Source organism: Pogona vitticeps, chromosome 3 (genome assembly GCF_051106095.1).
Source record: "Pogona vitticeps strain Pit_001003342236 chromosome 3, PviZW2.1, whole genome shotgun sequence".
Taxonomy (NCBI): Eukaryota; Metazoa; Chordata; class Lepidosauria; order Squamata; family Agamidae; genus Pogona; species Pogona vitticeps.
This window is the reverse complement of record NC_135785.1, coordinates 16,654,989-16,680,940: the sequence shown is the minus strand read 5'-3', so window position 1 is coordinate 16,680,940 and position 25,952 is coordinate 16,654,989. Positions and strand designations below refer to the sequence as shown.

The window sequence follows — 25,952 nt, the reverse complement described above, 5'->3', positions numbered from 1 at the left end:
TGAGAACCTTGGGAATACTGATTGTAGGGTTTTTTCCAGTGGTATCTCGTGTACCTAGGCTGTGGTTGTATATAGTACGATTTAGCAGTCTTCTTCGCCTTGTGTAACTCTTCGAGGTACAAATCGGTCTTTTCGTTAAAAAGGCCAGAAGCGTCGAAAGGGAGATTCTCCACCTTTGCCTTGACGTCATCCAGTATGTTGGCCTCTCTAAGCCAAGCATGTCGCCGCAGAGTAACAGCAGACATGAGGATCCTAGCCGAAGCTTCAACAGAATGTTTCGTGGCTATACGAAGATGCTTGGAAACCGTTTGAGCCTCTTCGTACGTATTAAGAAAGTCCTGTTTAGCGTCCTCAGGTATCATCCGCAAGCCTGGTAGGATTTTAAGCCACAGCTGCTTCTGATATGCGCCTAGAGCAGTCTGATAGTTGGCAACTCTCAAAATAAAAGAGATTAGCGAATAAATTTTTCTACCCAGCACCTCAAGTTTCTTTCCCTCCTTGTTCGTGGGAGTGACATGTGACCTTCCCGTTGGTCTAGTACAACTAGTTTCCACTATTAACGAATTGGGGATCGGGTGCTTAAGAAGAAATCTGGTATCTTCTCCAGATATTCAATAAAGATTTTCGGTACGACGAGATAAAGAAGGAGTATTCGACGGTTGTTCCCAGAACTCCTTAATCATAGTCGCCAACGCAGAAAGGTAAGACAAAGTAGGTGGAGGAGACCTCTCACTGTTAATGTCTCCAAATATCAGGTCCTCCTCAACTATAGTTGGTGCATCAACTTGAAGCTTAAGAACCTTAGGCAGCCTGGTGAGCATTTGGGAATACGAGGAAAAATCCTCCGATGGCGAGGAGGCATGTGGGTCACCCGTATCTGAGCCCACAATTTCACCCATTGGCAAATCCCCTTGATCATCCTGAGGTTGGGGTTCGCCTTCTGATCCAGAACAACTGTCCGAAAAAGAAGAATCGTCCTGAGAGGAGGGTGAATGTCTTTCTTTGCGTGGTGCCCTGTGGGGCCGCGTTGGCTCCCTAGCAGGTTGTTGCGGGATTATCGCGGACGAAGGTGCAGAAGAAACAGATGCAGAAGCATCTTTCGGTTGCCCACCGGATGGTAGTGTAGGTTCGACGTCGACATGATGTCGACGTCGACGACGACGCGGAGGTGAAGAGGAAGATGAAGCATAAATGTATCTCTCCTTCCTTCGGCGTCGATGTCTCTCCTGCGACGTCGAGGACGAGGTAGAGGTGTAACGCCTCCGGTGTCGGCGTCGATGTTTCCTCGGGGGCGAATACGAAGATGAGGAGTCCACCGAAGGAGACCTGTGACGGTGCCGAGAACGCCGGTCGAGCGATCGATGTCGGCGTTTCGAAATGTGCTTCGTCTTGCGCGGACGTTTCCTCGGAGGCGAAGAATGTCTCGACGCCGATGAGGAGGAATGAGCCAAAGACGCCTGCCCGGTAGACACAGGGCTGCGAGGCGGAGACACCAAGCTTGCGGTGGCACTGGCAAGCTGGTTAGGCGTCGGGGATAGAGCCCGAGGAATAATCAATGGCTCAGCCTGCCTAGGAGGTAGCGAAAGCGGTACCTCCGACAGGGACTCTCCATCTCGTGGGAACTCCTCCAGAATAGGAGACGGGAGGGAGGCAGAAGCAGAAAGTAGCTGCTCTGTTGCCCCGGCGTCCTTGACCGGCTTTTTCTTTTGTTGTTTTGCAGGTTTCGCCGGTGGAGCTTTTGCCGCAGACGACTTTTTTGAAGCTTTCTTAGGTTTGTCTCCAATTTTGCTCTGAGCCTTGGGGCAAGGTGGCTGAGCAAGGCTAGAGGAGGAGGAGGGGATAGCTGCAGAGGCAGGAAGCTCCATAGATGAAGGTTTCGAAGCAGCCAGCGTCGCGTTCCAAAGATGATATTTCAAACGCTGCTGGCGCGCACGCAGGGCAGGTTTTGTGAAGGCCCTACAGTGCCTACAATCTTGCGGGGAATGTGCCTCCCCCAGGCAAAAAAGGCACTTATCGTGCCTGTCCTGAAAGGGTAGCTTCCGATCGCAGTTCACGCAGCGGCTGAACGGACTGGACGGGGACATAAGCCGCAAAAAGGGAAAAATCCGCCTGTCCGAGAGACCGTTGGTTTAGGCGGGAAAAAACTCAGTTTCGCCAGAACAAGGGAGAATTCAGTTGCAAAGTCCAAAAAGCCAGTCCGCGTCAGGATAGGGGATTTAAGAGTGGTCTAGGCAGTCCAAGTCAGAAAAAAACCGAATTTAGTCCAAAATCAGATAATAAAGCAGGAGCTCTAGCCGAAAGGAACCAGTTCGCACGGCGGAGAAATGGAACTAAGGCTGGGTGGGAGGAGCATGCGCAGTATACCTAATCTACAACTTTGTTTCTTTTAGCTCTAGAACATTCCGAAAGGATCATCGCTGGCGCTGATTTAACCCTTTCGTGTGCATTCACAGAAGACCACGACGAAGAACCAAAGATTGCTTACTACCAAAGACAGAAATAGTGATTTTGGGGGACTATAACTCTGGGGAATACCACAGCCAGTATGAAGATACAGGATTCTAGGAACTGCATTCCCCAAAATGTAATGTTTCCAGTCTCTGTCTGCTATCAACATTTCTGAATTGTCAGTGGCCCCCAAAGCTTGACTTCAGGGAAATTGGTATTTCAGTTTTAAATTAGCTATAATAGTTAACGATAGGAGAAAGGAAATGCTGTTGAAGAAATGTGACTTGCAGTAAGATACTGCTTTGCTAGCTTTGTTGTAGAAATACTGAGACCCTTAAAAACCCCATTCAGATGTTCAAAAAACGTTAATTTGGAGGTGTCCCTGTCTCTACCTGAAGAGGAACCATTGGAATAGGCAACTGCTCCGTGTGAAGCCTCGGTACACAACTCTTATTTTTCAGGATCTCTAAATGCATAGAGACGCCCCATGTCTAGCAAAAGCTTTCCTGTTCAGATAGTCCCCTCCCCCACGGACAGGCAGGAGCCAGGGCTAGAAATCTCTCTCTGCTTATGCTTCCTAATTGATGGTTTTCTGAACATCTGAACAGGGCTAAAGGCCCTCTCCTCCACCACAGCCCTAGGATTCTAACCTCATCTATTGCTGAATGGATTTGCCCACAAGCCATATGGGCTAGCAGCTGTTTCACGCATTCCGTAAAAACACACTGAGACTTGTCACTAACTGTAAACCCTGCAGGAATATTTCTTGTTCTAAATACAGTACTAAAAAGCAAAGAAGCTGCGTGCAAACTTTTACAACCTACTCAACAGATAGCAATCACAGTTGTGCTGAAAGGGCATCGTGCAGCGTTTCCCAGCAGTTGTTACAATTCACAGAACATCAAAAAAAAGTAGTCGTTGAAAAAGAGCGTCTAGCTAGATAATATAGCCTCCAAAATTTAACCAACAGAAATAGCTTACTAATCACTATGGGATCATCTCCACATAATCACAACATAAGCATGTTCACAGCACAGAGCTCAGTATTCGGTGCATTGCTTTTAGAGCAGACATATGGATGCATATTCACTTTTCTCAGTACGAGAGGTAATTCCTATAAGCAGTGGCTTTAGTTATCATTGCAGAAATCGGGTACCAATCACTGTCTGGTACCAATAACGATGATGATAAAGGACGGTGCCTTAATCCGGTTGCTTATCACAGAGCTTGAAAATTCTGTTTGCGCCACCAGCCTTGTACAGTAAACATGCACAGAAGAACAGCAGAGTCTTACAATGTGATCTGTGGTCTTTTAGAAAAAGTGGCTTGCATTCCCTTGACTCCCGATACCCTTAGATATAGCTGTCTTGTATCAATGAGCAGAACATGTCAGTTATCTTTTGTTCCTCCTGAACTTGCTATTTCATTGTCTGAAATTCTTTCATCCAAAGGCACTTGGGGATCAGCGCAGACTTTTCCCCCTATGGCAAAAAGGTCCTGTGTACTCACAATCCATTCCAGATGTGTTTTACTTCTTTCAAAAAAAAAACCCAACCTGTTTTCCTTGTTTCCTTGATTTTTTTAAATTAAAAAAAGCGATTTCCACCAAGATGGAATCCTCTTAAGTCCAAGTCTCCATGGGCACCATGGATTCTTTTGTTCCAACAGAAGGAAGCAAATTCTCTTCATCCAGGAAGCGAAAGGGGAACTGGACTAGAAATCCTTTGATCTTTTTGAGTTCTTCTGATGCTTTAGCAGGATTCTCACAAGCGATCTTTGGTACCGTGATGAACTCCCGTAGCTGGGCTAAGTTGTTGACTTGGTCACTGGGAAGGCATCGGAAAACCTAATTTAAGGGAAGATGGAAGAAGAAAAAGATAGAGGTCCTTCCAATGCCTACTGGTCTTAACTTCTGAGCACAGAATTACAGTTCTTTGACAAAACCTAGGCCTCTTGAACAGAGAACAAACACAAAGCAAAAAGCAAAGAGTGCCACTTATATACCAACCTCAAGTGCACTGCTCTTAATGTGTTTCACTGGAGAATAGCCATAAATACTTCACCTTTTCAAAAATGGTGGCATTTCTTGCGGCTGTAGCAACCCACACTTCCTTGAAGAATTTGTCACTAATTGGATCCAGGATATCATTCAGGTCTATTGAACTGCCAAGAACGACTCTAGGGCAAAGCAAAACAACAGGGAAGGTATATCATATTGGAAGATTTGTATGGCCATTCTCAAAATCAAAAATACAGGAATTTTAAAAAGGCATTTAGGAAAGTTTGAGAAACATCTCCAGCCAACGCTAACTACTGTTTGAAGCTGATTTTGAACCTGAGGTTCAGTTGCTCTCTTCTGATACTTTTATTTGCTCATATTCCATATGGGTTATCCAGGAGGTGTGCATTTCAGAGAGGCAGCAACACATGCAAAAGAGGTGCTTGCTTAATTTACTTTCTAGCAGCTATCTTGCCACTTCTCTGGCCATTACTACGGACATTGCCATTTCAGAAGGTTTGCTAATTGTATTTCACACTCCAACAATGACAGCAGTAATTCCAGAGAGGCTTCGCAAGGAAGGAAAGGTTGGAAGACAAAGTCAGTACATGATGAGGAGGATTTTTAAAAAATAGGTAAGTAGAGGGGATGATTTTATTAGTGGGCATATATCAGCTGGCCAAAGAGGCTGTGGGTATCCAAGATGTAAGTTAACAGGATGCATTGTGAGCTATTGAGTTTGGCCCCTTTTGTCTGAAAATAAAACACCTCTCAACAATAGCTGCCTTGGTGTTTCATGATTCTCTGTGTTGAATGACTGGTTCTGATAGTTCATTTTTATGATATTTTAATGGGATGTAATTTCACAGACCACATACATGGCAGGAAAGCAACAGATAAATGCCATAAATAGGCATATAAAATTAAGAATAGGTTATTATAGTTAAGCAACACAAGTTCTTTACTGGACTTAGAGATGCAGATGCATAAATAGCATGCACGTGTCTATGTGTGTGCATGTTCTGTGCTGTCAAGTTGGAAATGATTTATAACGACCCTAATAGGATTTTCTAGGTAAAATAGATATTTTTAAGGAGCGCGTTTATCACTTCCACTCCCCAGTGAGTTTCTTTGGCCAAGTGGGGATTTGAACCCTGTTCTCCAGAGTCCATCACTCTATCCACTACACTGTACTGGGAACCCCATAAATAGCATATCTTGCATTTTTAACAACACTAAAAGTTTCCATAATGCTTTTGGCTCCGTTCAAATTTATGGCTTCATTTTATTTTGTTTCGTTGGCTGTGCTGTCTTTCCAATGACAATCACCAGTCCCAGATTGAAAATACTGAGGGATGCTGGGCATTGTAGTACAAAAGAGTACATTTTCAAAGCTTTTGTCTTCCTCGGCTCCATCTGGAGATGCCAATGACTAAACCTATGGCCCTTTTATTCAATGCAAAGTATAAAAGCTGCTAACAGTGTCCCCGTCTGCCATTTGAAAACATAGCTTCCTTTTAACCCATGGGACAGCTAGCCCTCAGATTTTGAGTGTCTGTGGTAGAGCTGCAAGGGGGGGGAGGAACTGCTCTATCCTTGTTCATCTGGTAATTTGATTCTGTGTCCTTTCCCCCTAACTGATGGCTTAAACAATTAATAGTGCAACCCTAGGGCTGTGGGATGTGGTGGCACTGCGGGTTAAGCCGCAGATGCCTCTGTGCTGCAAGGTCGGAAGACCAGCAGTCGTAAGATCGAATCCATGCAAGTGAGCTCCCAGCTCCTGCCAACCTAGCAGTTCAAAAGCATGTAAAAATGCGAGTAGATAAATAGATACCACCACGGTGGGAAAGTAACAGCGTTCTGTGTCTACTCACGCTGGCCACGTGACCACGGAAACTGTCTACAGACAAACACTGGCTCTATGGCTTGGAGACGGGGATGAGCACTGCGTCCTAGAGTCGGACACAACTGGACTAAATGTCAAGGGGTACCTTTATCTTTACCTAGGGCTGTAATCCCATATTCATTTATTTGGAATAAAGCCATTCATGCCTGTCTGAATAGCTCAGTGATTTAAGTATGTGGCTGTGGAGCCTGATGTTGGGAGTTCGATTCCTCACTGTGCCTCTAAGGCAAAAGCTGCAGAGTCCCAAGATTGCCGCCCAGAGTAGACTATCTGTCTAGATGGGCGGGGTATAAATCTAATAAAATAATTAAATAAATAAATGCCCCCAGAAGGAAAGAGTGGTAAACCACTTTTGAGGACTCTCTATCTGGAAAAATCCTGAAAAGGGTCACTGTAAGCCAGAACTGACTTGATGACGCATGATTATTATTAAAGCCATTCGTAGCATTACATTATAAAACTCACATGATTCATTATTCACCAAATATATCTGTAATTGGCTTTCAGCCCTACTTGGGATATCTAGGGGTACCTAAGGCACTGTAGGCGAAGGGACTGAGCAAATCTTCCAGCCTCATATTCCTCGCCATCCATCACAGAAGGAATGGTTTCCGTGTCCTGCACGACGACAGCCATTTCGCTGTCTCGTTTCCCCAGCATGCTGCGGTCGTTGATGTTAGCAGAGCCTGTTAAAGATACAGATGAGGGAGAGAGACACAAAACACCAGGCATTATATAAATGGATGGTTCGAAGGGTTTGAACAATTCAGAGTTCAGGCTACACATCAACACAAATTATAACACACAGGAGTGGGTTGGACCATGTAATGTTGGGAGCTAAATCCACGCCATGATTTCTTTCTTTTCTTTAAAGCAAACACTCCTGGCTATATAGTAATTATTAAAAATTATATGAAGAACGTTTAAAAATGGCATTCAGAATGTACTTTTCTTTAAAGGAGGTTAGTAGTCCTCATGGTTATAAAAAGGCCTCCTGGGAGAACAGCCAGCTTGTGCAATCTTGGGCGAGCTGCATGATCCCGAAAGCCCACTAGAAACAGGGAATGTTAAACTACTTCTGAACCCTTTCTACCTAGAAAACCCCGGAAAAAGGCTGCCATAAGTCAGAACTGAATTGAGAGCAATCCATTGTTATTATATTTAGTGCTGGAGATTGAATTTTTCTAGTTTGGAAGCCTAAGCAATTTGACAGGGCTTGGATACTATTGACATTGATTCATGTATGTCTGCCTCAATTAGAAAAAAAAAGGCTTGGGTCAGATCAGCTCTCCCCCTTCTGTTCTGAATCCCTTCCCTACCTCCTTCAACATTTTCCTCTGCAAAGTGGTACAAATACTTGGCAAAATCTATTTACCAAAGAAGACAGTGGCATGGGTGGCATGCCCCAAGCAACAACGAATCTATCATACCATTTCCAGCTTTCATATAAACCAGAGGTGGGAAATCTCTGACCCTACAGATGATTTAGATGTCAGTTCCCAGTAATGCCAGCTAGCACTGCTAGAGATAAAGAATCATGGGAGTTATGATCCAAAACTTGTGCAGGGCCAATGGTCTCCATCCTTGATATATAAAACTACCCCTATTCCTCAGCTAGCTCCTTTTTTTTTCTTTGACTAGCAGGCAGCAAAGAGCAGGCCACCTCACCTCTGCAAACTCCAAAGTCAATTGATCTAAATGCCTTTTCAACATTATCCAGCTTTTACCCTGTCATTAATGGTACAACTGAGGCAGTCCTTGGGAATGAAGATTCATTAAGATGGCATTTCTGTCAGACGCACTGCGCCATCTAAAGGATCAAAACTCCAGAAAAACAGCCAACAATACCACAGAACACTCTGCATACATGGGGGGGGGGGGGGGAAGAGAACATCACATGCTTCATAAATTTCAGCATACAAGACAATGTTAAACAGTTCAGAGATCTTTTTTTTTAATTTCAAGTGCCTGTCTCCGATAGCTCCAAGCTGTTTTTGCAGAGTGATGCAACAGCACTAGGGTGTCGCTGTACTGAAATATCTGCTGTGCAGGATATTTCTGCACAAGATGGAACTGGTGGAAATGTTTCCATGGTTTTCAGCAGGGGTCTCAAAGTTTCAGAAGTAGAAGGGAGTGATTTACATGTGTTTTACTATATTTGTTAAGGTACTGAATTTATTTTTCATATTACTCTGGATACTTTTGCCAGAAAATAAGACATTACTACCGTGTTTTCCCCAAAATAAGACAGGGTCTTATATTAAATTTTGCTCCAAAACACATTAGGGCTTATTTTCAGGGGATTCTTTATTTTTTTTCCATGTACATTGTACAACAATCTACATTTATTCAAATATAGCCATGTCATCTTCTTCTGGTTGCTGCACAATAGTGGAGGGTGGGATTTCACTTAACTGGGGCTTATTCTGGGGGTAGGGCTTATATTACGAGCATCTTGAAAAATCATACTAGGGCTTGTTTTCAGGTTAGGTCTTATTTTAGGGGAAACAGGGCAACAGCAACTTAATGTATTTAATTTCTAAAAAGTAATGTAACTTAATTTTCTCATAATTCAAAGGTAACTGAGTCTTTTCAGATGCTAAAAAACAACAACAACAGAGACCATATACTGTCCTATGTGGGATAAAATACACCTCAACAACAAAGCAGCACACCCCTTGTAACTATTGAAATAAATAAACCCCTAAGTCTTCCATAGCAAAAGGAATTATGTTATCTCTTCCTATGTAAAAAAATATAATTTATCTTTTAAATATTTCAAAATAATTACTTTGTAGTAACTTTTTATTTGTAATGAGTTACTTCAATAGAATTAAGAATGTAGTCGGATTTAGGAGCAACCACACATATCGGCTGCGATAGTTGAGCTTTGTTGTTCATTGCATAAGGTTAAGTGAAACAACCACCATCAAAAAAATTTAAAGATGGAATCAAACAATTCTGGACCTACTTCAAGATGCATTTGGATCTAGAGTACTCTGATAGACATCACAGCCTTACAATATAAGACACCTGGAAATTAAACGGGGCACCCTTACTTAACTCTGTTTCCTCAGTGAGTTCCTGTGCTCTCTTCCAGATAGATTAAAAGACTATATAAAAATCTTTTAAGACAAGGTAGCTGATCCTTTAACATCTATTAATAATTATGCTTCACAAGTCCTTGGGTTTGACCCTCCAAAAGCTACAGATAGATTTTAATTGGGATTCTTCTCAATACATGTTCTTCTTGAACAACTTCCTCACTTACCAATGATGACTGTGTTGTCATCAACGATCATCATCTTACTATGAACATAGATCAACTCCGTGATAAGTTTCCCTTCTAGCTCAGCATAGTTTCGAAGTCCACAGAACGAGATGTAATTAATCCATTGATCTCCCACTGAAGGATCCCAAAGTGTAGTGGGTGAAAAAAAGAGGGGAGAAAAAGAGACAGGCTTTATGAATGACAGAACATCATGATGCAACAAACAATCTACAGAATTTCAGTAACAGGAGACTAGATTTTGGCTGAACTTTAAGGCAAATGTTTAAAGTAGTTCAACAACACTTTGGTTTAAGGGATCAGTAGGACCTTCTCTGATGGACATCTTTATGCTCAAGCCTTTAAGGCATCTGCTAGGATGCTTGAGGTCTAGGTGACCCCCTCCAGCTCCATGAATCTATGGTTATAATTCAACTGCTAGTCATAAACAGAGTAGACCCCATGAAATCAATGGCCACAAGGGTTGGTTTTCATCCAGTGATTGTTTCAATAGGTTTATTGTGGTTGGGACTAGCCACTGGATACATGCCTAGGATTCCTTCATCACATAGTTCTTACTACCACCAAAACATGGTAGTTAACTCTCACATACAAAGATGGGTCATTTTAGTTCCTGGCTCTTGTTTTGTTGCAGAATTTGCATGGAATCCAATAGCATTCACATTCTATCATACCTGCAGAGCTATAAGCAATATTTAAATCACTAACCATAGACCTGTTCTTTGGTTTTGTTCTTCTTTTAAAGAAAAAAATTATCTCGTCGAAACTAGTGAATTTTCACATCGGTCAGCCTTCTCCCCACTGTATGATATAAGGACAAAAAATGTCTCCTGCCATTTTTCAATGAACCACGATGCCAGGAAGCAGGAGTAACATACTTTTGTTGTCAGTTGGCCCATTTAAGGAGATACTAGATTTCTCATTGGATTCAAGATATACAAGATGTATAAACAAAACCTGATCTCAAACCACAACCCTACTGCTAACCTTCAATAAGCTGGAATTCTCACTGATTGATAAAACAACTCACAACTATGTTGTGCTGTTGTTTTAAATCCTGGTGAATGAGTATCAAATAACAGCAGTAGAAGAAGCTGTACAGAAGTTGTACCACTACTAATAACAGTAATAGGTAACCATCACCTTAAGCAAAATATGGCTTAAAGTGACCATGTAACTTTCATTTTCTTTTGGTCTGTCAGCCCTTGTTCCTGGACAGGGAGTGCTACTCATGTGTCATAGCATTTCCTTCATTTAAGGCAGTGGTTCACCAATGTTCTTGGACTACAACTTCTGACCAGCACAGCTAGTGGCTGAACGCTTCTGGGATTTTTAAGTTCAAGAACATCTGGGGACCCAAGGTTGGGAACCAGATTTAAAAAGTGTTAACCCTGTGATGAATACCTTGTCATATGGATTCAGCTCTCAAGAGATATAGCTTCCTTATTTTATTTTATTTTATTTATTTATTTGATTTATATCCCGTTCATCTGGTATATTCTACCTTATACCTCACATTGGTCGCCCTGTATGATGACTTGTTGAGGGAGGCTGACAGGGGCAAAACATCTCTGTTAGTCCTCCTCGACATCTCGGCGGCCTTTGATACCGTCGACCACAGTATCCTCCTGGGGAGGCTCTCCAAGTTGGGAATTGGTGGCCTGGCACTGGCCTGGCTCCGTTCCTTCTTGGAGGACCGTCCCCAGAGAGTACAGCTTGGGGAGAGTGTCTCGGCCCCGTGGAGCCTCAACTGTGGGGTTCCGCAGGGGTTGATTATCTGCCCAATGCTGTTCAACATCTATATGAGGCCACTAACTGGGGTCATCAGGGGGTGTGGAGCGTCGTGTCACCAGTATGCTGATGACACCCAGCTTTACATCTCCTTTTTTCCAACTGCAGGTGATGCTGTCCTGTCCCTTCAGGCCTGCCTGGGGACCATACTGGAATGGATGCAGGAGAACGACCTGAGGCTGAACCCGGACAAGACGGAAGTTCTGAGGGTGGGGGCCCCCGCGGCAGGGGGCTTAGGTAGCTCTCTCTTGTTTGGGGGGGGTGGCCCCGGCCCCGGCGAGTGGGGTCCGCAGCTTGGGCGTACATTTGGACCCGACGCTCACCATGGAAACGCAGGTGGCGTTGGTCGTCCATTCTGCCTTCTTCGATCTTTGGCGGATCGCCCGGCTGCGGCCCTATCTTGACACAGGGGCGCTTACTACCTTAGTGCACATGCTCGTAATCTCAAGATTAGACCACTGCAACACGCTCTACGTGGGGCTGCCTTTGAGGTTGACGCAGAAACTTCAGATGGTGCAGAATGCAGCGGCCAGGCTCCTTACTGGAGGGAGAAAATACCACCACATTTCTCCTACCCTGGCCAGACTGCACTGACTGCCCATCCGTTTCCGCATCGACTTCAAAGTTCTAATGCTTACTTATAAGGCCCTAAACGGTTTGGGACCTCGATACTTGGCGGAACGCCTGCTCCCACCAAGATCTACGCGGATCACCCACGCGAGCCAGGAGGTGAGGCTGAGGAGCCTGACGCCGAGGGAGGCCCGGTGGGAAAAGACGCAAAACTGGGCCTTCTCGGCGGTGGCTCCTCGCCTTTGGAACAATCTCACTCCTGAGATTTGCGCGGCCCCTACGCTGGGTACATTTAAAACGCAATTAAAAACATGGCTTTTCATCCAGGCCTTCCCTCCTGCCAGCATTTAATTTGATTTGACTTAATTCTCTTCCTTTTTCTATCATTTATTATTTTTGGTATATTGTTAGTATTGTCAGTATTTGATGTTTATGGTCTGTTATTTTAATTGTGTGTTCCTTGCTGTTAGCCACCCAGAGTGGTATGATATACCAGATGGGCGGGACATAAATCAAATCAAATCAAATCAAATCAAATCAAATCAATCAATCAATAAATAAACTGATGTAACCCAAAGGTAAAAACATTGATTGGAAAAGTTACTTCTTTGTGTATTCTTGAAGGCTTTCACGGCCGGGATCCAATGGTTGTTATAGGTTTTTCGGGTTGTTTGGCCGTGTTCTGAGTACAACCTCTTTGCACTACTATTGCCATGATGGCTGGGGTGATTCTGGGAATTGTAGTTTAAAAAGGTAGTTCTCCTAGGCTCTGTTTTTCACATGCACAAGATCAGAGCCTAGAAGCATTACTTTTTTGAACAGCAGCTTCCAGAATCCACCACCTGGTTATTGCGCCTGTGCAAAAAAATTAACTTTCTTCAAGTTTAGGTAAAAGCAAGGAAGAAATAAGCATTGTTTGCATTGATCACCCAGCACAGCCAACACTGCCAGCCCTTTTGAATGGCCAAAAAGGATTTGCAATAAATGGGTATGTGAAAATACACGTGTACAAGTGCATCTTAAGGAGAAAAAATTACAATATGAAAGGAAACACATTACATCTCATTATAACGGAGAAGATGTGCTAAAACAAACATCATGTCTGCCTCATCTACCCTCCTGTTTGTAATTGTTGATGGCCAATTTCAAAGCCCCATCATAATAATACTTTTAGATCTTTAAACTGGATTTGGAATGAGCAGCCCTTCAAACAGGATGCATTCCAATGGAAGACTGTTTTCTGAAAGCCTTTCCAACAGAAGACCGCCCTCTGCAAGGAGGACACCTTCCATATAACCAAACCTCACCCCATTACTCACACCCACCAGTGTCTTCTAGACTAAAGAGCCAGGACAGTGGTTCCCAACTGTGGATCTCCAGAGATGTTCTTGGATTAAAATTCTCAGGAGCTTTCTCCACTAGCTATGCTGGCCAAGATTTCTAGGAATTGTAGTCCAAGAACACATCTGAGGACCCAAAGTTGGGAACCACTGAGTTGGGGATCTGGTCATGGCACCAGTACCAAATATGAGGGGTGGAACAGGAAAAAAATACTTCTTTTTCAGAGGCATCCAAAGGGATGCTGAAAACTGCAGCTTTTATTCTCTTCTTGTCAGACACCCAGATGTTGTTTTGTTCATTTGTTTTCCTTATTCTGAAGATCTCCTTGACATAATTGAGGCCTCCTGCGCTACTGGTTATACAATCCAGCAATTATGCCAGCTAACGTGTGCTTTATAGCGCATCAATCAAACTTTAGTGTCCTCGAGGCCCAACCGTACGGAGCGCACAGCAAGCAAGGCAAAGCACTTACTCTCAGCTTTCAGCTGTCCCAGGATCGAATTATCTCCTCTGCACATAGTCCTGGAAGAATTAAGGCCACAATTACAGTCACAAAACAGCAGCAAGTGGATGGGTTTACAAGGATGGAGCTAATTAAAACCACCAGATACATCCATCTATGAAATGGGGGAAGAGGGGGGGAGGCAGGGGACTCAACAGATCTAGCACTAAAGACAGCAGGGCCGAGGAAATAATGCTCAAAAGTGCCAAATGATCTTGTTTTCTGACACGTAATGGTAAAAGCATGCTGACAGCAGGAATGTTTTCCTTAAGCCAGCAGAAAGCAGGGACAAGCTGTTGGTCAATGGCTGCCCCATATAAAGGCACTCCTCAGCCATTCCCACTATGCCCTGCTGGCTTAACACAGTCAGAATCTCTCTCTCTGTATTAATGAGAGGGGTGAGAGAAAGAGAGAGAGAGATGTTACTTTTGCCTCTTCTCTGCCCATCACTAGCTCCAGCCCACCAACCACCATTGGCTCTACATTCCTCTTGCTATAATTATATGCACATGGCCTCCACCATGGTTTCATGCAGCCCTCTGCCTAATTTCAAACCACAGAAAGAGGAAGACAGAGAGAGAGAGAGAGAGAGAGAGAGAGAGAGAGAGAGTGAGAGAGAGAGAGAGAGAGAGAGAGACACTACATGTCTGTGTCACAGAGAAAGAGAAGGGGTGGGTTCTCCTTTTTTCAACTCTGTTCACCAGCGGCTTCAACCCCACCCACTGCACACAGCCACCAACTGATTATCCTTGAGGGATATGGCCGTCAATATTAAAAAGTCTTAATAGGAACATTAACATGAAGTCCCATTACCAAATCTGTCACCTGAAGGGTATGTATGTATGTATGTATGTATGTATGTATGTATGTATGTATGTATGTATGTATGTATGTATGTATGTATGTATGTATGTATGTATGTATGTATGTATGTATGTATGTACGTACGTATGTACGTACAGTGGTGCCTCGCATTATGACATTAATTCATTCCAGCGAAATCGCTGTAGAATCAAAACGTCATAATGCGAAAATAAAAAGCCCATTGAAATGCATTGAAACCCCTTCAATGTGTTCCAATGGGCTGGAAACTCACCGTCCAGCGAAGATCCTCCATAGGGCGGCCATTTTCGGTGGCTGTCTTGCAAGGAATCCATCCCAGAAAACAGTGGGGAGCCATTTTATTTAGCCAGCGGCCATTTTGAAACCGCCGATCAGCTGGAGGAAAATCGTCGTTTTGCAAAGAATCAGTTCCCGAAGCAGGGAACCGATCATTGCAAAGCAAAAAAACCCCATTCAGACCATCGTTTTGCAATCGCAATGGCGATCGCAAGAAGATCATTGTAATGCGGTTTTGTCATAATGCGGGGCAATCATAAAGCGAGTCACCACTGTATGTGTGTGTGTGTGTGTGTGTGTGTGTGTGTGTGTGTGTGTGTGTGTGTGTGTGTGTGTGTGTGTGTGTATGTTTGTATGTGCTGCCTTTCTCTCCAGAGGGGACTCAAGGCAGCTCACAACAAATAAAATTATAAAACAAACAACAGTTTTAAAAATACCATATAAATAGCATATTTAAAACAAACAAGCATATTTTAAGATTAAAGAACAAGATTAAAACAGTTTACAAACATTTTAAAACATGAACATTAATAAACAAGCATTCCTTAGCCCCCCACGTGTTGCTTAAAAGCTTGCCTGAAGAGGAAGCTCTTTGCTTGGCCATGGAAGGACAAGAGTGAGGGGGGGCCAACCTGGCTTGGAGGGCACCACTGAGAAGGGGCTCTTTTGCATCCTTGCCATACAAGCCTGGGAAGATGGTGGAACCAAGAGAAGAGAAGGGTCCCCTCAGAAGATCTTAGCAGCTGAGAAGGCTTGTGCGGGGTGAAATGATTCCTCAAATAGCCTGGACCCACACCATATAGGGCTGTATAGATAATAACCAGTACTTTGAATTGGGCTTCCAAAGTGGGTGGCAGTCAGTGAAGCTCTTGTAATAAGTGAGTTACATGATCCTGGAAACCAGTGCCAGTCAGAAGTCTGGCTGCAGCATTTTGAACCAGTTGAAGTTTCCTAACACTCTTATAGACTTTTTTTTGGGGGGGGGGAGAAAAGAATCCAGAAGGGCACCAACTCCCTTGCCTATGTGAACACTCAGAAATAACAGATGTGAATTGAGGATTCAGCAGCTGTTGCAGGAATCAACAGAAAGGACTGGTACAGCATCGTGACTAAGAGCCTGACCTACAAACCATAGGATTCCTGGTAGGATTCTTTTCTAACTCACCTGGAGACGCCAGCCCACCAGGTCCGATACATATCTAGAAAGTAAACGAGATTATGGAGGCAAACGTATAGCTTCTGATTGTTCCCTCCACACAGCCAAGTTGTGCTTGTTCGTATGACACATCCTCAGGGTGAGGGTGAAGCCACAGGTGCAAACCTGAAAAAAATCTCTTGCCTGCTGGAACAGGTGGCTGTACCTTTGAGGAAGAGCTGTAGCTCCACAGTCAAATACCTGTTTTGCAGGTCCCAGGTTTGATTCCCTCTGGAGGGTTTCACTTAAAAAGGTCCAACTCCCTCTCAGGGACTTAAAAGGGTCCAACTATCTCTACATGCACTGAGACTGTAGATAGGAGGTGTTTGGAAAATATTCCCTTTCTGGAACCCTAGAAGTCCACTATTGGTGAAGAGTACATCATACTGGGTTAGACAGACAAACAGAGCTTCTTTTGCTCCTAAATTATGGTGCCTGCCCCTAAACCTAAGCAGGGAGCCACGGAACACAATTTCCAGGCATAGCATGATTTGCTTTGGTGGTCTACATACATTGTTTGGGTAGATCTTGAAGAACAAATCGCATACATGAGTCATTCTTAAAACACGTTTCCCCGCTGCAGGCATTGTGTATGGCAGTCACATCACTCGCTGTGCATGCCTAAGCATACTCATCAGGCGTAACAACCAACCCTAGCAATGATAGGCCATTTGGGGTAACCACCTATGCATGTGAGTGAGAGAGATATTAGTTCATTGTGTCCGCACTTTTCAAGTATGCATAAATGAGCAAGAGGTATACAGCAGAAAATTAGAAAATGAGAGCAGAAAGCTTAATTAAAAAGCCAAGAAAAGGCACCCCACAGCATTTCTTGTTCTGGAACAACCCAGAAATCTGGACTCCCTCTGCTGGTTGTTTGAAAGAAACACGCTGCAGAATGATCTTAAGTTGAACTGGCAGCATGAAAGATGAACTGGTGCACCACAGTGGAGAAAGCAGAGGCTGGCGAGGTGGCTGCGAAGAGTGGGTTTGACAGCTCTTACAGTGTACTGGCAGCCTATGATAAAGCACAATTTCAGTGAACTCACCCTGCAGTTCTTTCAAAAATGTTCTCTTGCTTATGGCATTTGTCTTCAAATTCTGCATTCTCAGCTTCCCCAAAAAAAATCCTCTATTCTTCTTACATTTTTATTGACTTATTCACATTTCTGCTACAGATTTCAAAGTGGCACAGACTCCTCTCTCACATAGGGTGCTAAACACACTCGCAACTGCTCAGTTCAGTTCAGTTCAATAACATCATCTCTCTCTCTCTCTCTCTCTCTCTCTCTCTTTTAGTTTTTTTTGCTGTCCCTTTTACCTTGATCTCTTCCAAGGGGACCTCTCTGCTTTCCTCTTTACACCTCTAACTCTGAGTCCTTGATTAAGCTCCTTAGTTCTCACCCTCCTAATGAAGTCTGATAACGGCTCTGAGGACTTTGAATGGGAGCAGGCTCACGGCTGAGGGTGCCCCACCCTGACCTCTGTGCATCCCCTGGCCTCCCTTTTGTGATTATGAGATATATTATTTACTTATTTACTTATTTATTTTATTTATATCCTGCCTATCTAGTCAGTTAAGACCACTCTAGGCGGCTTACAACAAGAATATTAAATGTAATTAAAAACAATTTTAAATAAGGGGAAAAGCTTTGGACAAGATGGGACAGACAATAGGGAAAAGGAAAGAGAGGGGAAATCAGGAATTGGCTGAGGGAAAGGCCTGCCGAAACATCAGTGTTTTTAGTTGATTTTTAAAAATACCCAGCGAGGGAGCCGCGCGAATATTAGGGGGAAGGTTATTCCAGAGGCGAGGAGCCACTGCCGAGAAGGCCCGATTTCTTGTCTTTTCTTTCCGGGCCTCCCTCGGCGTTAGGCTCCTCAGCCTCACCTCCTGACTCGCGCGGGTGACACGGGTAGATCTTGGTGGAAGTAGCCGTTTAGGGCTTTATACGTAAGCGTCAGCACTTTGAAGTCGGTGCGGAATCGGATGGGCAGCCAATGCAGTGCGGCCAGAGTGGGTGAAACATGTTGGTGTTTTTTCACACCACTGAGAAGTCTGGCTGCAGCATTCTGCACCACCTGAAGTTTCCTCAAAGGCAGCCCCACGTAGAGCGCATTACAGTGGTCTAATCTTGAGATTACGAGCGCATGCACCAAGGTAGTGAGGGCCCCCACATCAAGATAGGTCTGTATTTTGTCAACAGTACTTCCCTATGCTTCATCAACAGCATTTGCTTATGCTGCCCTCTTAAGTATTGGAGTTTTCACGACCTCGCATGCTGCCTATGGTTTGAGTTTCTGGGAGAACTGTCAATCTATCCAGCACTAACCAATTGTTCCCTCCTGCTTCTGAATTCAAAGAGAGTTCTGACTCTCTGTTGAGGGCTTTCCCCCTCTCTTTAATCTGTTGGAAGCAGTCTGTTTTGTTTGCTGTTCATCTGTTCACAACTGTAAGTAATGAAATGTTTGTATCCTTTTTCCTACAAATGTCTCAGAGTGAGTGACTGAGACCTTAAGTGTCAGTTAATGAAAGGGGGGTGGAATATAGGGAACCTGAAACTGTGATCTCTGTACTTCTATTGTGTAGTAAAAAGAATTTTTTACCAGATATGCAAAACTCTACAACATTTACAACTAAAGGTGCGTCCACATTACGTTGTCATAAAACAACATGATGCCATTTTTCCTTTCGTGGCTGCACCTAGGAAATGCCGGGCTTTGTAGTTTGGTGAGAATCCTTTTGCTAAAGAGCTGTAGTGTACTTCCCTGAGTAACAGCAGGGAATTCTAAGTACTCAAAAACGATCCACAGAGATACTCTAAGCAGATTTCACACACATCCACACGCATACCAGTGTAAATACTGTGGACATGAACTACGTAGTGCTGTTTCTGGTTGAAAAAAAAATCATCCATCTGAATTGGTACCTGGAATCTTGGCTGCAGAGAAACCTCACATTGATAGAGAAAAGCAGAATGCTTTTCACAATAAATATCTTGGAAGCTGGATGGGCAGGAGTGGAGGTGGGGACACGGCAGTCATCATGTTTGTTTCCTTGATGCCAGTTCAGCTTCTGGTGCACTGTCTACCACTGCTCCAAAAAACCAGTGGCAAGACTGGCAGGGGCGTGGGCAAATTGTCTGAAAAATCCTGGGCCCTGTAGTCATAAAAATGTAATTTTTGCATTTGGTGTGGGAACCACTCAAGCTATGGTCTGGCAAGGAAGGCCACGGAATAAGGAGGATCTACCTTCTTCTGAGAAACCTATATGTGGGACAGGAAGCAACAGTTAGAACTGGATATGGAAACACTGATTGGTTCAAAATTGGGAAAGGAGTACAAGGCTGTATATTGTCCCCCTGCTTATTCAACTTATATGCAGAATAAATCATGCGAAAGGCAGGACTGGAGGAGTCCCAAACCGGAATTAAGATTGCCGGAAGAAATATCAACAACCTCCGATATGCAGATGATACCACTCTGATGGCAGAAAGTGAGGAGGAATTAAGGAACCTTGTAATGAGAGTGAAAGAGGAAAGTGCAAAAAATGGTCTGAAGCTCAACATCAACAAAACTAAGATCATGGCCACTGGTCCCATCACCTCCTGGGAAATAGAAGGGGAAGATATGGAGGCAGTGACAGATTTTACTTTCTTGGGCTCCATGATCACTTCAGATGGAGACAGCAGCCACAAAATTAAAAGACGCTTCTTGGGAGGAAAGCGATGACAAACCTTGACAGCATCCTAAAAAGCAGAGACATCACCTTGCCAACAAAAGTCCAAATAATCAAAGCTATGATTTTTCCTGTAGTGATGTATGGAAGGGAGAGCTGGACGATAAAGAAAGCTGACCGCTGAAGAACTGATGCTTTTGAATTGTGGTGTTGGAGGAGGCTCTTGAGAGTCCCCTGGACTGCAAGGAGAACTAACCTATCAATTCTAAAGGAAATCAACCCTGAGTGCTCATTGGAAGGACAGATCCTGAATCTGAGGCTCCAATACTTTGGCCATCTCATGAGAAGAGAAGACTCCTTGGAAAAGACCTTGATGTTAGGAAAGTGTGAAGGCAAGAGGAGAAGGGGACGACAGAGGATGATATGGTTGTACAATGTCATTGAAGCTACCAGAATGAATTTGACACAACTCCAGGAGGCAGTGGAAGATAGGAGGGCCTGGCGTGCTCTGGTCCATGGGGTCACGAAGATTCGGAAACGACTAAACAACGACGACCTTCTACCAACAGTCTTGTCAACATTGGCAATGATTCTGGTTAAAATCAGCATGTTGGATTCAGGGTTAAACCTCCTCTCAGGTATCCCTTTTGCTTGTAAAAACTCACAGAATGTGCTCACTGATCCCCAACATGCATTTTTGAGATCAGCCTCCAAAATGCTTTGTTGTGGATGAGAAAAGAATCCAGAAGACCTGGACATGCAGGATACCTGTAGTTAAAGTGCATGATGGCTTGCAGTGCATTTCCTCCTCCAGTTGAAATGTCACCTTCAAATCCTGGCAAAAGGGGGATGACCACATAGACTCGGTACCGTTTGTTCTCCCTAAAAGGAAAATACAAAACAGGTGATCCAATCTTGCTGCTGTGTTATCTTTATAGAGTAAAAAAAATCAAAGACCGATCAAAATAGAACAGGCTGAGAAAATTAGCTCAGTTTATAAATGCAAAAATTCTGAACTCAAAATTAGTTTAAAAACTTGATTTAAAGAACAAGCTACCTTGAAATTTGTTTGCAGGGACTGGCAAGTATTACAAATGAAAAAGATTATGAAATATGTGGTTTGCTTTGATAGCAGCCTCTCTTGGAGTCAGCTTTCAGTGATCCTAGTCCAGCCTTCCCCAATTTAGTGCCTTCTACGTGTCCTTGACTACAGCTTCCATCCTCCCCAGAAAGCATAGCCTGGATGTTTTACTCTACACTGTTCACTTATAACAGTTTGCTCCAAAATAACATGAAAAGTCAGGAACAAAACACAAGAGTAAATGGCTGGAATCCTGTTGCACAGCTATTCAAATAGTGTAGTTGCTTTCAAAAGAGAAATCTCCACCATTGTGTTTTCTACTGTGTTGTGTGACTCAAGGGGCAACAAACAATGACTCCAGAGATTTCTTAACTTAGGGTAATTCTCACCAAAAGTTACCCCATTTGTGGAACTGTACAACAGGTTTTCAGCCAATAAGTGCTAAGACCACTAGCAAGGTTCTGATGAGTGGGCCATCACAGAATTCGGAGGAAACTATAAATTTGTAGCTTTAAACAGGTTAAACACCAAAGGTTTTTCTCTAGTGAATTCTAGGAACTTCTCTTTTGGTTCTTGTAGGTTTTTCGGGCTGTTTGGACATGTTTTGGAGGTTTTTCTTCCTAATGTTTCACCAGTCTCTGCGGCACGGCATCTTCAGGGGATAGGAGCTAGAATTATCTCTGTGTTCTAGCTCCTGTCCTCTGAAGATGCCAGACACAGAGACTGGTGAAACGTCAGGAAGAAAAACCTCCAGAACACGGCCAGAAAGCCCAAAAAACCCACAAGGACCATTGGATCCTGCCCGTGAAAGCCTTCAAGAACACAACTTCTATTTTGTTTGAACTATATGTGTGTTCTGTTTGTGACAGGAATGGATAGAAGGTAGCTTTCCTTTTTAGATGCCAAGTCACTATGCTAGCAGGGATAGCTGGGAACAAATTAGAAAACATCTGGAGACCCACCTTCTGCATCCCTCAGGTACTGATCCTTAAAAAAGGCTCAGCTACTTTATCAAACTACAATTCCCAGAATTCTTTGGAAAAAATCCATGAGTCAAAGCAGCAAAAAAGTCAAATTAGCAAACAACAACAACAACAATAATGTAAACTTCTGTTTTTATATCTGCTCTGAATATTCAAGTCCAGAAAGTTTGAATACCTTTACTTAATGTTATTAATAAAGACAAAGTACACCATGATAAACTAAAATAAAATGACTTAGGATCGTCCTAAAAATAGCCAGCAAGTATCTAAATAATAAATGTTCAAATAAGGAGACGTATAAGATAAAAACAGGAAAGATCTGATCTGTTTCAGAGAAAGTGCTTAGTAGTGTGCAAAGGAAGATATTATTGGACTTATCATTAAATCCTTAAAAAAATTGTATGAAACTACATGAATACATTTGTTTTTATTCTGCCTGAAAGACTATTACCATGCAAGCGAGCCAGTTTCAGTAACATTTTATTTCTAGAGATGTCCTTGAGCTCTTCTGATTGAAAAAAAAATTACGTTGCTAGGAATCTATATCTCAGATAATTAAAATTCAAATGGAAACTAACCTTCTAGATAAATAATACACAGGTATTAAACAGAAGCAATTGTTGTTTGGTTGTAAATCATTGGAAATAACCAGCAGGTGGCAACCATCATATAGTTTGGATAAAAACAGTAAAATTCTATGAACTCTTAAGAGATTCTATCAGGAGGGTACATCATTTCCTACTGATTGTTCTGTAAATTAGAAACAGCCTCATTATTTTCCCTCCAAAAATCTATTTTCTATAGTTCATACTGTTGTTGTTGTTATATGCCACCAAGTCACCTCTGACTTATGGTGACCCCATGAATGAGTGATCTCCAAAATGGCCTGTCCTCAACAGCCCTGCTCAGCTCTTGGAAACTCAAGCCTGTGGCTTCCTTTAGAGAGTCACTCCATCTCATAATTGGTCTTCCTGCTGCCTTCCACCTCTCCCACATACAGTGGGGTCTTGACTTGAGAACTTAATCCGTAGTGGAAAGCGGTTCTCAAGTCAAAAAGTTCTCAGGTCAAATCTGCATTTCCCATAGGAATGCATTGAAAACCATTTGATTCGTATCTGCGCTTTTCCATCCATAGAAACTAATGGGAAGCTGCTATTCCGCCTTCGACCACTAGAGGGGGATATTTTGTTTCTTTTTTCCTTAGGTCAAGAAAGGTTCAGGGAAGGCAGGGAAAATACAGTCCAGGCAGTACCAGGCAGTCTGAAGACTGTCTCCCAATCCACTCTCTAAACGCTGGGAGGAGTGAGGAAGCAGACAGGCACCCTTTTCACTGGCCAACAGTTAACTGAAAGTTCAAATTTTGCACTTTCCCTGCCTCCCACGTGGTTTTTTTTTAGTTCTTAACTCAAATCTAAGTATGTAAGTCAAGTCAATACTTTCCTGTGAGAGTGGTTCTTAAGTCAAAATGTTCTTAACTCAAGCCGTTCTTAAGTCAAGACCCCACTGTAGTTCACTCTAGGCACATGCTTGAACAGGAATTATGGCATCTTTTACCACCCAGTTACAGTGGCAGTGGTTCCATATCACCAATGCATTGAAAAGATTTCACCAAAATCACAAGACAGGGAAGATTCCAATGTGACGCAATGTGAAAAGAAGAGAAGTCAGAGAAAAGGATGCCATAATCAGCGACGTACCCATGTTAGCTTTACTAAGTACCAAGTATATCTGTTTATCAGACTATATGGAAAAATAGTTTTCATGCATTCAAAGTCATAGTTAACACGGAACCTTAGAAACCCCAGGTCTCAAGCTTTATGAGCCTCGATGACTTGATTTCAAAAGCTGTCAGCAACTCATCAGTTCAGACATCCGACAGCCCCTCTCCTAGCAGGTCGCTAAATATAGACAAAGAGCTAGGCAGGGAGAGAAGGGATAGCAGATTGAAGGGGGGGGCGGTGGTAGAAAAAACAAGAGAAAATAAGAGAAAAGGGGTTCCTGAGAGGTATTTGAGGGCAGCAGAAAAAAAGAAGAGTTGGTACAGTATCTATGTTACATGAGCTTTTTCCTAAAAATAGTACTGCAAGAAAATAATGTACTAGACACACAGCCTTATTTATACAAAAGCATGAAGTGCTTCATCTACATGCAGTTGAAACAGGCTTTCCATTGCTGTAGTCATATGTATGCACCTGTTTCACTTTAAATTAAAGGTGCCATCTGTAGGAGGCAGGGCAGGCAGTATGGGAGAATACTAATTACTCCTACTTGCCAAAAATAATTAAAAAACAATCACTTATGATCAACCTATTTTCATTAAAAGCAGCACAGCTTGTTCTGAAAACACACAAAAATAATTGGAAAATCTGTCCGTGTGAAGAAGGGATGGCGACAGCTTATTAATTTTATATATATACTGGCATTGCCTACGGAACAAAGAAGAGCATATAGGCCTGTTCATCAGTTCCATTAAGGTTAAAATATTGATGCAAGTCATTCATGTTTTAATGGCACAAACAACAGTTGCTCTTGAGAGGGTGGAGCTTTCCCCATCAACAGGCTTGTTAATGGATACGATGCCTCAGTTAGACATCACTCCCTTCTGAGATAACCTGATCGTTTAGTTGTCCAGAAAGGAGACAAAGCTTCAAACAGCAAAGACCACCTAGCATTCTGAAAAGTCATACTTTACATCTGCTCTCTCTATGAGAGCTAGGCAGGGAGTCAAGGCTAGCCTCTGCCTTGACTTTGCTTGCTGTAATCTTGTGGGCCTGGAATAGGTTAAACATGGCTTCATCTTCTTCTGTCAGCCTTCTTCCATTTTCACCTGCAGTTCCTCCAATTTACCCCTCTCTAGCCACATGGATGATGCAAGTGCTTCTCTGTTATCTCTGCCATGATAGCATGATCAGGAACCCAAGGCAGTCTATAAAGATGAAATGGGTAGTAATGGCTCTAGCTGCAGCAACTCCCATTAAATTATGTGGGACTAACTACATGCTACACGTGGCAAGGGCCCTGGGAGAAAGGGTGAAACCATACTTCCCTTAATAATCCAGAGTCACCAAGAGCAGATGGCATCTCTTCTCTCTAGTGTCAATGAGCTGAATTCTACACACAGCTGACATCCTGCAATGTCACTGAATGGAAACAATTCATCACTAGACTTGGAAACATTACTGTGCATTAGGACATGGATCCTAATGGGAATCTTTGGCTTCCAGATGTTTTGGACTATAGGTGCTGCAACCCCTTATTTCCGGCCCATGCCCAATGGGACAGATGGGAGATACAAGCCAAAACATGAGGGGCAAAGTTCCTTTATCCTTGCTTCTGCCCCCAGTCCCTGTTATTTGGTGATCAATCCACTGTTCAAAGCCCAATCAAACGTGAAATTGCATGTTTTATTGAAGAACTTTCATGAAAATGTAAAAGCTGGGCTGATAGAATGCATCTCTGTTCCACAATTAAGAAAATATCTGCTCTGGGAATAAGCCTTGCACTGGCCTTCTGCATTTGCAGTGATCCAGATAATGATCCCCCTCAGTGAATGCTAGCTGCATAAACAAACAAACAGAAACAAGACTATGACAATGTAATTTGTAAATGGAAAATTAAGTGACAGTTAATGTTACCTTTTTTTATAGCCCAGAAATACTCAATGGGACGCACAATAGTCTATGGTGCTGATAGCATGCCGGGGAACATTAAATGCTTCTCCCTTCCCATCATCAGAATGAGCAGTTTGCTCATTATGAGGAATGTGATTCATGAAAAATAAGCAAAAATCTCACAGTCTGATGTTATTCTCTGCTACTGAATACAGACCAGGTGCTCTAATCTGCTCATGGGATTCAAGCTATGTAAATCCGGCTACAGGTGTCATTAATAGTCAAGCTGCAGGAAATGGCTTTGGAGGCTGGGAATGGCTCTGGTTTGAAAGGAACACAAATCCGCTACAATGACTGCACAAGAGAATCATAATTATACTAAGAGAAATATATATTCCCTGGGTAGTTGCAGTTGGTGCATGTGTGTGCGTGTGTATT

The 25,952-nt window shown here is 43.1% G+C and overlaps 1 protein-coding gene across 1 annotated transcript in view; it reads right to left on the bottom strand.

The window, feature by feature from the left end:
• Positions 1-2,995: 2,995 nt before the first annotated feature.
• Positions 2,996-25,952, bottom strand: part of PLD1 (phospholipase D1) — a 132,215-nt gene continuing 109,258 nt past the window's right edge. Inside the window, exons 21-26 of the mRNA XM_072996193.2 lie at positions 20,608-20,721; positions 13,817-13,866; positions 9,625-9,759; positions 6,886-7,039; positions 4,512-4,626; positions 2,996-4,294 (exon numbers count right to left, since the gene is read on the bottom strand). Of these exons, the coding sequence (XP_072852294.2) occupies positions 4,070-4,294; positions 4,512-4,626; positions 6,886-7,039; positions 9,625-9,759; positions 13,817-13,866; positions 20,608-20,721 (793 nt within the window). The 3' untranslated portion in view covers positions 2,996-4,069. The remainder of the gene's footprint in view (positions 4,295-4,511; positions 4,627-6,885; positions 7,040-9,624; positions 9,760-13,816; positions 13,867-20,607; positions 20,722-25,952) is intronic.